Raw genomic sequence first — 13,335 nt, forward strand, 5'->3', positions numbered from 1 at the left:
ACAGCGACAAGATTGGTTTGTGAGTATATAACCTCAAACACAAGGAAACCTAAAGCCCAAAGTCCAAGGAGGCAGTACGATCACCAGCAGCCGGAGAGCACCACTCTCTCGCTAAGCAGTATGAATTTCCAGTGGGTTAAGTTTTAAATCGCCTACAATAGAACTGACACGTTGTAGAATAAAGACACCCCTGCAGTGTAGAGAATTCCGAGATATTTCGGCCAGCAACTCCATAGTATAAACACCGCGAACATGCATTGACCGGAAAAGACACCAACGCTAGTAGCGGCCGTGAGACTTGTTTGAAAGAGAAACCACCCGACAGGTTCATAAATCTGGACGCATCACATAGCTCCTAATGATGCGAAAAATTTGCTTCGCGATCCATAGCTTCGTATCCGCCTTCAGCTTGCCAAAAGGAAATCACACCCTACCAAACATCCATCTCACAACCAGATCACATTCAGGCCAGCCATGACATCGTACGCATTGCCACCGCCAAATCCAGAGCTTTCCAGGAAGCGCAAGAGGAAGAAAACACCAGCATCAATAGCGACAATAGACAATCCAGAAGTCTCACATCCAGAACCTGACAATGAGGAACTAGCACTCGAAGCGTTGTTGTTTGGAGGAGAGCAGCCAGGCAGATTGGATACGCTCCTGTCCAAGGCTGGTAAAGAGCTAGACGACTCACTTACAAGTCATAGATTGAAGGAGGATACATCTCGACATTTGAACGATGACGATGACGATGAGGCAAGTGTTGGTTTCAGATAGCTCCTCGGTAGATTGCTTTTTAACTAATACTATGGTCTATTTTAGCTTCTCTTTACTATTGATACTAAGGGCTCTAGCGTCAATCCAGCTCTTGGTAAACTTTTTTTTTCCAAGTATCTTGGTTTGCAAAAAAAAAACTGGTCGTCAACTTTAACACCCAATGCTTTAACAGAAGGACAAGAGAATTCAACTCGAATCGATTCAACGTCACAGGACATCAATGTACTATCAACCTCATCAAAGACTGCCGAGCTGCCTCAACAAAAACCAGCTTGGGAGGACGATGATGATCTTTTTGTGGAGATCTCAAACAAATCTCGTTTGCGAAAGTTGAGGAAAACAGAGTCTGAGAATGTAGTCTCTAGTGCTGAATACGAGGCTCGCTTACGAACGCAGTAAGTTTACATTTGTGTATCGAGGACGATGCAACCAGGTCTCCAAACTGATTCTTTTTTGCTGAATGTAGGTTTGAAAAGATCAATCCTCGCCCTCGGTGGGCTGACGGTGTAATTGCTACTGACAATGATGATGATGATGAACCCATGTTTCTGAAAACAAGCGGTACCATAACTGAAAAATCAACAGGTGTAAACTTGTCGCCAGATGCTATAAGTGTTACCAGGCTCAAGGACGGTAACCAAATGGCGTTTTCACAGGTAATTGTTATGGTGTTTGTTCTTTGATCGCGTGTTTTGCCTAAATTCCTGTCTTTATGGTAGTGCGTGATCCAATCAGTGCAATTCCATCCCAAGACACCAGTCATGTTGACTGCTGGATTTGATAAGACACTACGACTGTTTAGGATTGATGGAAAAGTCAATCCAAAGATACAGTCTGTCTGGTTTAAGGATATGCCGATACACCAAGCGTCCTTCACTGCTGATGGAAAGCAAGTGGTGTTGGTGGGTGGAAGAAAACATTTCTATACGTATGATATGGATCGTGGTGATGTTCAGAAAGTCTTTGGTATTCGGGGTATGTGTGATGACATAGGTGACATGACAGGTGTGGTTGAACTTATACCTTGTACTTTGTTAGGGAGGACGGAAAAGAGCTTTGAAAAGTTTGTAGTGTCTCCATGTAATCGCTATATCGCCTTTATCGGAGACGCAGGCTACATCATCCTAGTATCCAGAGACACAAAACAATGGATTGCCAATCTACGAATGAATGGAACCGTAAAGTCACTTTGCTTTTCATCAGATGGTGAAATGATATATTCAGTAGGCAGTGACGATGAAATCTACCAATTCGAAACACGATCTCGACAATGTATATATAAAGTAAAAGATATCAGCACCTTCAAAACCACAACGATCGCCTTGTCTCCCAACGGACAGCATCTCGCTACAGGATCCAGGTCTGGTATAGTCAACATATATGATACAGCTGCTACCTTCTCATCTACTACCAACGGGTCTGTAGTTGCCATCAAAACGTTACCCAACTTGACTACATCCATACACAGTTTGCAATTCCATCCATCAAATGGAGCTCTACTCTTTGCATCTCGTGCTAAGAAGGACGCATTGAGATTAGCTCATCTGCCTAGCTTGAAAGTATTCCCTAATTGGCCTACAGCTGCAACACCACTCAGTTATATAAACTCGGTAGACTTCTCTCCCAAAGGCGGATTTGCGGCAATGGGGAACGATAAAGGCAGAGTCCTGCTGTATAAATTAAATGCATGGGAATCATATTAAAATACAGGAATTTTGTCAGCTACGCGGGAGTTGATTTTGCGATTTTGCTGACTCATGTTTTCTTCTCGTGCGGTTGCAGAATTTTCATATCCGCGAACATGTTGGATGCGGGATTTGGTTTCGTCTTTCAGATCTCACCAACAAGGAGGAATCAAAGGCAATTCGAACATTAATTGAAACAACCGGTAAGTAGTCGGCTGCGTGAATGCCCTTTTATGGCCACTTTATGTCATGTTCTTCGTGCCAACCCACATTCCACTGACGATGCTTTCCCTGTCAGATAAGGCCACTATCTCCGCTACGAAAGAACACATATCGAGCTTTACAAGATGGAAAAAATCCACACTGAGAATGATCTTGAGCCGTTGGATGTGGAAAAGCTCTCTGCGTCTTCTGTCCAAGCGGACCAAGATGGACTAAAGCCACCACCATTGTCCACGGGACGACTGGTTACCATTATTCTTGGGCTGGCCATTTGCGTTTTCATGGTATGTATGGCTGTTCCACCTCTCGGTATCATTCAAATAACGTCAACATCAAACAAAGCTGCAACATTTTTTACTCAGATTTGCTTGCTTGTTTATATATGGCTAACTCGTATATTCCACCTTTAAATAGTTTGCCCTGGATTCTACCATGTGAGTTTTGCTGTACAATGGTTTTCCGGTCGTGGTTGATTCCAACCACTTTGGATGGCTTAGTGTCAACACTGCAGCAATTGCAATGACCTCGGACCTGGGTGGTCTCAACCAAATACCATGGGTCTCTACCTCATATTTGCTCACCAGCACTATCATTCTGCCACTCGTCGGAAAAGTAAGTTGTATACTAAAGCTTTAAACCCACAGTTTTGGACTAATCACGTATTTGGTCTTTCACATAGTTTTCTGACATTTTTGGGCGAAGGTCCTCGATGTTGTTCAGTATCATAATGTTTCTTGTTGGATCTGTGCTTTGGTAAGCTTTAGCCAAAGCTTTCAACCGTGCTGTGCTCAATAATGTGTCGCACACTGTGTCAACTCTAACCAAATTTCAACTCTTCCATTTAGTGGTGCCTCCAATACTATGAACATGCTTATTATCTCCCGTGGAGTCCAAGGTCTTGGAGGAGGAGGACTTCTGTCCCTCGTCTTCATCATAGTTGGAGACATTGTGGCACTGAGAGACAGAGGACGCTACCAAGGAATCGTTTCTGGCTGTTTGGCACTTGCTTTGCTTGCTGGTAAGGAGATCGTTCATGATACAAACTGAACGATGAAGCTCACTTTTGTACTTCATTGTAGGTCCTGTGTTGGGAGGAGGTAAGCTAGTCTTCAACGATAATCACATATAATCTATCTTGAACGGTTCGTCTATAGTGATCGCCGACTCTTCTGCGTCTTGGAGATGGATATTCTATATCAAGTACGCAATGTTGCATTGCGCCTTGTCGACTGTTTTAACATAAAATCCACCCTAGCTTGCCTCCAGGCATCGTTGCTGCTGGCATCGTTGCGCTTCTTGTACGAATCCCAGTCAAGCAAGAAAACCTGGCTACCAAGCTCCGACGTATTGACATTCTTGGGTAAGTGACGTGTTTTCCTCCAACCTGTTAATCATGAAAACTGATTCAATTACGCTTTCGCTTAGCTCAATTACTCTCGCAATCTTCTGCGTCCTCATCCTTCTTGCAATTTTGTGGGGCGGTGAAAGCACGTACCCTTGGAACTCACCTATCATCATCTCGCTGTTTGTCGTTGGATTTGTCTTTATTGGCATATTTGTGTTTGTTGAGAGCAGAGTAGCAGAGCCCATTCTGCCAATCCGACTCTTTAACGAACGCAACTTCAATGCCAGTTTGGTGGCGACATTCTGCTTCGGGTTTGTCTTCTTGTAAGTGTTGGTCTCGCAAGGAAGACTTTGAAATCGCGAAGAAACGTTCTCAGGAGCTTTTCACTAATCCAATCTTAAATGTCAAATGTCGCTAGTGGTGCTGTGTATGAGCTACCAGTGTTCTTCCAACTCGTCAACAAGTCATCAGCTTCCATTTCTGGAGTCCAAGGCCTCCCCATCTCGTTGGGCTTCATCATCACAGCTACACTTGGAGGAGCGATCGCTGCAATCAATGGCCGTTACGTCTGGGCGGTGGTTGTGGGAACGGGTCTGATGTGTGTTGGAAGTGGGCTCTTGTCCTTGCTGACATACAACAATTCGATCTGGTTTGAATCTATCGCCCAGCTGATCTTTGGACTGGGAGCTGGTTTCTTAATGCAAGGCATGAAGTTTCTGAAATAGATGGTATGCTAGTCTGAGTTACTAACAAAATGCATATCTTGACTTCAGGCCTCGTTCTTACTGGACAAGTTGCCCTCAAGCCATTCGAACATGCGAGTGGAACCTCTGCAATCAACTTTATGAGGACCATTGGTGGAGGTAAACACGGAATGTGCCAGATTGTCTCACTCATGAAGTCTCTGCTCACTGTTTTCATATTCAGTTTTCGGGGTTGCGGTCTTTGGTTCTCTACTCAATCAAGTTTGGTTCTCTCAATACGAGTCTCTGCGTCAGGCTGCAGGTTTACCGGTATGTGTGCTGGCCAAGTAACTTTTAAAAAGCATTCGCTGACAAGTTGTCGCTTTCCAATAATATAGGCTCTCAGTGTATTGTCAAGCCAGAGTGATTTTAACATCTATCTCATCAAGCAGCTTCCACCTGTATATGTCCAAGTCGTGACAGACGCTTTATCACAAGCCATTCGACCAGTGTTCTTCCTAGCGGCTGCAGTCTGTGCTGTTGGATTCTTCGCTACTTGCTTGATCAAACATATTGATCTCAATAGCGAAATCACAAACAACATCGAGTCTGGATTTTAGTGACACCTCTTTTATATTTTTGTAATACCTATGTTTTAGAAAACAAAGCTGTGAATTCATTTTAGACCAAGTAGCTCAAAACGACGTTGGACACATTTACCAAACGAAAAGGACGAAGACTAACCTAAATCAAACGATGAGGTCTCAACCAATATTCATTCCCGAAAACTTGCGACAGCTGTAAGGCTCTGTATGGTCAACCCAATAAAATGTGAAAATAATGTAGCATAGCCGAGACGTTCACGATGCCGGGAACGAGGCCAGAGCATCCACGGATTACGGAAGATATGACGAGAAAACACTGTCGGTATAAAGTCCAATTGTCATTAGTTGTCTTACCAAATTGTGTTTGCGTACTTTGTTAAAACTTGAATGCAACACGATGGCCGAAAGGGCCCAACTCTCCACACAGAAGGGAAGGATAGAACACAAGTCGAACACAAGTCTGGATTATAGGATGCAACTTGGTACTCTTGTACCTTTCTATATTTTAGAAAACAATTCATTGATTATGTATAATGTCGTTGAGAGCATTATGATTCCCCCTAATGTCATCATTGCTAGAGCAAAGAAATGAGGATAGCCTCCGTAGGTAGCGCTCTTATCCTTTGGAGCTAGTGTATAGTAAAAATAGCCGGGCAGTATATAACAAATTGGGATTCCGCCAATTGTCCCAACTAGTATCAACACTTCATCTAACCGCGACACTGTCAGGGCTCCGATATACACAATGCCGAGTGCAGCCAGTGTCAAGCACATATTCCTTTTCCAATTCGTTGTAGTGTCAATAATACGATCTGGATTTGGGCCGGCATCTTCTCTTGCTGATAATGGTGCATAAGACGGTTTACGCAAGGAGTAGAATGATGATACTAGTGAGTCCAGAGACGATCGTGCCGGTTGAAGCTACATCCAAATGGTCAATGTTGGAACACTAACAAATGACACGACCACCACTTGCCTGAAAAGGAAAACTAAATACCCCCAATGCAATATAGGCAATCCGAGCTCCTTCTATGAGGTAGCCTTCAGGATCTAAAGGACGGATATGAAGATTCAATTTGGAGAGCGATTCTCAGTAAGTCTTACAAATAAGGCTTACAAATAAGAAGCAGATTGCTGGTAACGGCATCTCCCAGAGTTAAATAGCCCGATATTCCGACAATCAAGTACACAATAGCAGTAGAACCCAACGCAATATTAATGACTTGATCGATTTGAGATAATGTTTGAGGCCCACATTCTGAGCAAACCGCAAACATCTTGGAAGTATGAAAGCGTTGAGTCATTGAAGAAGTACCAAAATAACACCAACTTCACATACATTCTGATGACACGTGAACGCAAATGAGAAAATGTTCAACACGACAAAGAACTCTGGTGATGCCACAAACCAGCCAACATGTGGATCTGGTACGGCATCGACTCTAGAGACATATGAATGTGTCAAATATGTGAGTACTGTAAAATTTAATTCCGCGATGGTTTTTTACCCTGTAAATGCAAATCCAACCACAACCAACGCCAAGTACGCTACCAATATCAATGCCAAGGCTGATATGACTGTCAGCACTTCGAGCGAATCGAATAGAGATATCGGGATCAAAACCACAAGAAACGCTGTAACATAAAAGTTGATGCAGACTGCCGTTGGAGTGAAACGCAAATGACAATTTCCAAGACGTACCTAGCTCCCAGCCCGGAGCTGCAGTCGCAGACATGCCCAATAAAGGTGGAACTGTGTCTCCTATCACGACGAGATAACTACAGGCCATTCCCAGACACAACATCAGCATCGCAACGTCCACCAGTACAACAAAACGTCCAGGTATCGTGGCACGAGCCAATGAGAGGTAGCTAGCGTCAGCAGAGCTCTTGTGGAGGTACGTTGAGGATGCTACTAGGAGACGCAAACTGTACCAGGTCTTTGGGCAGATAGAGACAAAGTTAGTCAAGTTCATAGCTTTGACCATCGTGTGACAACACGCTAATCAAGTTGAAACTGAAATGAGTTACTAGCACTAATACATGGCGCTCACCAGGCAAGCGAATGAAACCAACAACGTCGTGGCAAGTCCAATCCCAAGCTTCGAATAAGCGTATGGCATGGCAATCATTCCAGTTCCAGTAATGGTATTCAATAGATTGACGCTACCCAAAAACGAAAACAATTAACTCCAGAAAACACGTTGGTTGACCATCCAGATTCCTCACCAAGCCGAAAAGAAACTCGAATCATATCCCGGTCTCAAGTCACTGGTAGCAGGATTTGTAAGTGATGATCGGCCATTACTTCCAACCCGATTCCCCAAGCTCCATAACGAATCATCACTCGTAATTGATAGTGATCTCAACAATCCAAACATGTCTTCGTTGGACGAGCTCCTGCTCTCCTGCCGGTTGGCTTTTGACCATCGTCGCGCCGAGACTGATATATGAGGGTCAGATCTAAATGATTCAACCAGAGACAATCAGTTGGCTGCCAACAACCTGTGTTTTCGAAAAGTCGTGGTTGATGACGATAACAAACTGATCTATGGCGTACTAACCCAGTTCGTTTCAGTAATGATGGGGTAGCTCTTATCGGCGATAAGATGTCGTTAAGATGGACGCCATTGTCCATGGGCGATGTCGTCACGGTTGAATCTAGCAACGCGCTAGATGAATTCAGTGGCTTTAATCCAGGCGGTTTCTGAGAAGACTTTCGGGTCCTGGGCAATGATATATCGCTATCGTGGGCAATGTTACTAATACTGCTAATATTCTCTTCTAGTGCACCGTACATCGGCCCTTTACAAGACTTGTATTTGTTTTTTACACGCTCTAATTACACAGACACAGTCGACTCAGTGAAACGAACACTCTCTTTTTCAAGACTATGAAGGCAGGGTTCATAAACGTCCGGCGTCATGGGTGCGATTACACCTCGACGAGAAATCGAGCCTACATTCGAGAAAGCATCAGCACGTGTTTTTCCCAAAAATGATAAAAGACTCACCATTCAGAATCAGTTCTACGCCAATTGCTGCAGGTAGACCAACTGTACGAGCCATCGCCGTGTACCCTGTTGGATCACCATACGAAACAAGTGTAGATGTTCGTCGTTCCTTGACTCCATTGGCCAATTCAACACCAACTTCATGATGCATCACAACCATATCCCTTTCTCCAGGTCCATAAATTAATCTCTTTTGCAAAAGAGCACAGAATGCATCTAAAACACTAGATGCTGGAGGTACTGGATGGGCGGGAGACAGGACGTCCATCCTATGAAATGAAGAGAGGCTTTAAACATTGGCTGCTACGAATGGCATCTTGTTTTGTTAAGGCTCACCACTTGAGTGCAGATAACACACGATCCACTAGAGCATTACCCTTGGAGTCTGATAGACCAATTCCGAGTTTGGATGCAATAGCCAATCGCATGTCTGGTACCTTACCTCCCTTTCGTACAAGATTGGTCATTAGTTCAGCCTAAAGAAATCATTGTAAACGCAATGCTATCATAATAGCACCCCAAAAACAACACGTCCAAATCTATACTCACCCAAGACATGTCTGGCGGAATACCCCCAACACGATCATCCAACAATCCCAGTCCAATAAATGCGGACATCAACTCAGAGTAGCCCTATACAGGCAAGGTGTCCAGCGAAAAACAAAAACCACAACTGCGGAAAAGTGTGATGATAATACCAACCTGATATCTCAAGGTGCCACGAAACAGATTGTCCAGATTCTCCAATGGTCCAAGACCATACAAATCCAAATACTTTAACGAGTCTCGATTCGGGAAGCCTTCCATTGCAAATCCGGGAAATATGGATACAGGGATGGCAGTCTTGAGCAATTCCATTCCAGGCACGTGAAGAATCTATGTGAGTGAAATTTCAATAAATTTCAACCTTTCTCTCTCGCTTTTTGGAGTGAACGCTTTGCTACTCAATTTCAAAACTTAGAGCGTACCTGTCCATTCCTCTTGAACTTGGCTTCATTCATTCCAGCAGTCAAAACACCACGTGGAGACCAACTGAATTTATAACCAAGTGGATTATCCGATGCTTCTGGAGCAGGAAGACCACCACACCATGATACAAACGATGTGATTCGACCACCTTTAGATCGTACGTCGTCGAAAATACGGACGGCAGTCATATGATCAATACCAGGATCCAACCCCATTTCGTTCAGCAATGTGACATTAGCTGCTTTAGCTTTAGCATCGAGTTCAGCCATGGCTGGTGAAATGTAACTGGCTGTCACTAAATGTTTGCCATGTTGGATGCATGGTAACGCAACGAGTGGATGTAAAGGAGCAGGAACAAAACTAGCCAAGAGCGAAGACAACGAAATTAATTAGTAAATATTCGATTGTCGCGTCGACAGTAAATATGATAAATGCTACACACCTGACAACAACATCATGCTCTGATACTAGAGTACCAAGAGCTTCTTTGTTGTGCACATCTAATGGAGCAACCTTTGTTCCTTGTCTTCCAGCAGCTAATCTGTCTGCTTCAGGCTTCGAGTTGCTCGCAATAGTGATGGCCGTCCTTGATTCTCTCAACAAGTAATCAACGAGTGGTGCAGATACGAAGCCTTGCAGATGAATAGCGAATAAGCAAAAAACCGTAACGTTACACCAAATCCATCTCACCAGATCCCAAAAGCAAGACTTTTCTGGAATTCATGACTTTGGCACCTTCACCATATACAGGGGTTCCGTATCTTGCAATACTCTCTGCAAGCTTAGCATGACGTGGAACCAGGCCTTCAGCAGTAGTAATCGTGGCTCTCTTCAAAACAGGATGATCAAAATTGCCTCGGACAAGCTCCTTGACATATGGGAATAATGAGTTGCTAAAGTGCTCACTGGATTCTAGTGGCATTTCCGTTGGAAGAATATCAACACTCATAATTTGAACACCAGGAGCTTCAGCACTAGATCACAAAAAATAACTGTGAAGAACAACCAAAAACAGTCGAGGATACAAATTGGAGGCATACTTTTGATGCTCTATCTGCTTGACAGGGTCGTATAAGAAGAAGGGATTGTCTGTTGAGGTGGCATGCGACATAAATTCAATCGAACCATTAATGTCACAGGAAATATCTGCAATGGTCAATAATGGTAATCGGCCCTCCAGAGCCAGATCTCGTGCTTGTTCATTCGTCAACAGTCTTGGAAATCGTGGATCCCAATAGATTCCGTTGATGAGCATTCGTGTATATGGAGCAATCTTCTCGTGAAAAACGCTCATGAACTCGTCTGGATGCTCATTATATCGTGATCTCTCAAACTTTCCACCATCTTTTCGAACAACCCAGTCCGACACTTTAAGCTGGCATGCATACACTTTGTGATTGTTGAAGCCTAACAAACAAGGAAACCGATGAGATGGGTTGAAAAGGAATAAGATATGCTCGAGAAATTATCGCGTGCAGTCCGCACCTTTAGTTTCCCATAAACTTTTCAAGTCATTCGGAGAGACCCATTCATGCGGCAAGCACTTGAAAACATGAAGAGCGCCCTGGTATACTGTGGTGTTAGCCAACGACTAGGCTTAAGAAGCGACCAAGTCTCAAAGTCAAGCAGTACCCTAGCGACTTGTCCATCTCCAGTGAATACAAATGTCATAGGACCCATTTCAGGTTGCAAACCATCATCAGCTATGACCATTCCGGAGCGAGTCACGTCCAGCCTGGCATCGGATAAGTTGCGATACATATAAGACATTCCCATGCTGAGAAAAGGAGTCCCGTAGCCTAAACACAGTAATCTATGCGCTAGACCGTGAAGACCATCAATCATTCCTATGAAAAGGACACGAAATTGTTGGCATCAGATTGTCGAGGTGTGATATAGTACAGTGGCATGTCACCTGCATAGCCAGCAAACTTGGAGAATTGTACTAGACGTTTCTTGTTCTCGTCGGTCATGAGTTCATAATCAATTAAACGAATTTGCTGAAAAGGCAACAGATCAGTTCCATATTCGAGTTCTACGAATGGCCGGTTTGTTGTGAGGTGTTACGTACTTTTTCCTAGAATAAGAAACGAGTTAGATCTAGTATATTTGAGCGAAATCAAGTTCGTTACCAGTATCTTTTTCAACATTGGCATATTGTACTTTTGAGCTTTGTGAGTGTGCGAGAAAAACATGTATGTCTTGTTGTCCATAAGAAGGTCAATTGGCACCTCCTTGACAGCAAGAATGATATCGGCTTTTGATAAATCATTCGTAATGATTGCGCCAGCCTGAATTGGGGTTGGATCAATGTCAGTTCACGTTATATATCAAATCACAAGGTGTGTCGAACCTGTTGGTACTTTTCATCTGGAATGACTCTGCGCGTGGATGGCTGCACTAATACCGTAGCTCCTAGTTCTTTAATAATTCTCTCAACGTGGTCTGGCCTAATTTAAATGTTTGAAAGCGTGGTCAATTCCGAACGCCAAATGTCTAACAACATCGACATTTGGGAGGAAACAGGTGACAGAAAGGGGCAGGAAGACAGAAAAACTGTTAGGCCAGTAAACCAACTCTTACAGTAAACCAACCCTTCTCTCCCATCTGTTTTTGTCTTCACGCCTGATCCCAAGAGTAAGGACCTTTGAGGAGGAAGCATATCTACGTGATATGGCCACAGGAAGTCGATGTTTCATAAATAGCAGTGCCATTTCTCTGGCACTATCTATTTGCGTCCGGTTTCATCCAAAATTCTTCACACAACCCGCACACGAGCACCACCACCGACAATCGCTCCATATTCACGTGAATTTATTTATAAAGTTAGGCTCTGATACATACTGGCCCCTGCACGTTCCGATCTCACGCTGATCAAAGACTGCTGCTGCTCCAATCACACAAATTCACAACGTCGACAAGCTGCACATTCTTCTGGGAAGAGGAGCAACGAAGAGGCACAATTTCATATATTCGTGCCAAAAAATGGCCGAAGCTCGGGCCCAAACCGACAGACGCCAAATTGCAAAGACTGAATATTCAGACTCTCCCACATTTTCAGTTACAATTGGTGCTCCCAGTCCGATTCAACGGCTCAAGTCTATTGATTCAAGTTTACGACCTGCGTCGCCGCCCATACGCTCTCCGAAAGGTATGCATCGCCCCTGTTTACTAACACCAGCTTGCTGACACAGACTACGAGTAGAACCCACAATCGACCGTGAAAACGATCCCAACTTGAAGATTCTGAAACCGCCGCCTACCTTCCTGGAATCATTTTTAAATCCGATTGACGAGAGTCCCGAAACAGGCCCATTTCTGAATTTTGAGCCTGCTATTGAAGCAATCTATGAATTCTATATCTTCCACCTGCATCTGAACCGTACTGGATTTAGAAAAATGCTGTACTTGCTCCAATTTGGCTGGACTGTGTTTCTTATTGCTAAAGCGATTAGCGATGGAATAATCGGTGGTTTAAATGCTCAACAGCTCGGTATAATCTTCATATGGCTGGCCAACTTTGTGATTATATGGCTATGCAATTTACAAAAGTTTCAAATGTGGTACTCTAAAATCACGCTGCTGTGGGGATGCGCTCTTGGAATTGAAGCCATCAACATTTCTGTGGCGGAGCTTCTGAATTTGCCGAATGGATTCGCATCGGTAGTTATGTTTTGGGGTGCGCATGTGCTTGACTAGTCTTTGACCTTTTGTTCTTTGTAGGGAATATGGAGTGGACAGGTTTCAGTCCCCTTAATCCTCGTCACTCTCTTTTTCTACTACACCTTCCCTACCTATTTTGTACATACAGCATGCCTCTCATTCTCGCTCATGCTAATCCAAATCATAATCGAGTCTTCGATGCCATCTCTCCAGCTGACTCCGTCTATGGTGGCCGCCAATGCCCTTCTCTACGCAACCGCCAACTTTGTTGGTCTGTATTTCCGATACCAATGCGAGATATCAATGAGAAGGACATTCGTCAAGACTAGAACTATATATCAAAACCGAACGAAACTAGTGCAGGCTCGAAAAC

At 43.9% G+C, this 13,335-nt stretch overlaps 4 protein-coding genes across 4 annotated transcripts; 2 read left to right on the forward strand and 2 right to left on the reverse strand.

Moving 5' to 3' along the window:
• Positions 1–474: 474 nt before the first annotated feature.
• Positions 475–2,480, forward strand: SmJEL517_g02075 (uncharacterized protein; the record flags this gene model as incomplete). The annotated part of the gene is made up of 6 exons (XM_031168003.1): positions 475–762; positions 823–871; positions 950–1,172; positions 1,244–1,433; positions 1,497–1,752; positions 1,816–2,480. 6 exons carry the CDS (start codon positions 475–477, stop codon positions 2,478–2,480), a joined length of 1,671 nt encoding a protein of 556 aa, XP_031025932.1.
• A 329-nt stretch (positions 2,481–2,809) lies between these two features.
• SmJEL517_g02076 (uncharacterized protein) lies at positions 2,810–5,332 on the forward strand (the record flags this gene model as incomplete). Its single annotated transcript, XM_031168004.1, has 13 exons — positions 2,810–2,968; positions 3,099–3,118; positions 3,182–3,296; positions 3,364–3,437; positions 3,530–3,702; positions 3,764–3,781; positions 3,839–3,884; positions 3,940–4,044; positions 4,110–4,352; positions 4,448–4,719; positions 4,803–4,892; positions 4,957–5,042; positions 5,111–5,332. 13 exons carry the CDS (start codon positions 2,810–2,812, stop codon positions 5,330–5,332), a joined length of 1,623 nt encoding a protein of 540 aa, XP_031025933.1.
• A 483-nt stretch (positions 5,333–5,815) lies between these two features.
• On the reverse strand, positions 5,816–8,117 carry SmJEL517_g02077 (uncharacterized protein; the record flags this gene model as incomplete). The annotated part of the gene is made up of 9 exons (XM_031168005.1): positions 5,816–6,238; positions 6,315–6,367; positions 6,435–6,594; positions 6,657–6,759; positions 6,826–6,952; positions 7,020–7,257; positions 7,372–7,483; positions 7,547–7,780; positions 7,882–8,117. The coding sequence occupies 9 exons, from the start codon at positions 8,115–8,117 to the stop codon at positions 5,816–5,818; spliced, it is 1,686 nt and encodes a 561-aa protein (XP_031025934.1).
• A 42-nt stretch (positions 8,118–8,159) lies between these two features.
• Positions 8,160–12,013, reverse strand: SmJEL517_g02078 (uncharacterized protein; the record flags this gene model as incomplete). The annotated part of the gene is made up of 16 exons (XM_031168006.1): positions 8,160–8,275; positions 8,331–8,599; positions 8,667–8,806; positions 8,880–8,963; positions 9,033–9,206; positions 9,299–9,659; positions 9,742–9,931; positions 9,990–10,273; positions 10,340–10,706; positions 10,785–10,863; positions 10,932–11,146; positions 11,215–11,299; positions 11,371–11,376; positions 11,432–11,590; positions 11,653–11,749; positions 11,883–12,013. 16 exons carry the CDS (start codon positions 12,011–12,013, stop codon positions 8,160–8,162), a joined length of 2,757 nt encoding a protein of 918 aa, XP_031025935.1.
• Between the last annotated feature and the right edge of the window lie 1,322 nt (positions 12,014–13,335).

This window comes from Synchytrium microbalum (genome assembly GCF_006535985.1).
Source record: "Synchytrium microbalum strain JEL517 chromosome Unknown SmJEL517_scf0008, whole genome shotgun sequence".
In the NCBI taxonomy this organism is placed as follows: domain Eukaryota; kingdom Fungi; phylum Chytridiomycota; class Chytridiomycetes; order Synchytriales; family Synchytriaceae; genus Synchytrium; species Synchytrium microbalum.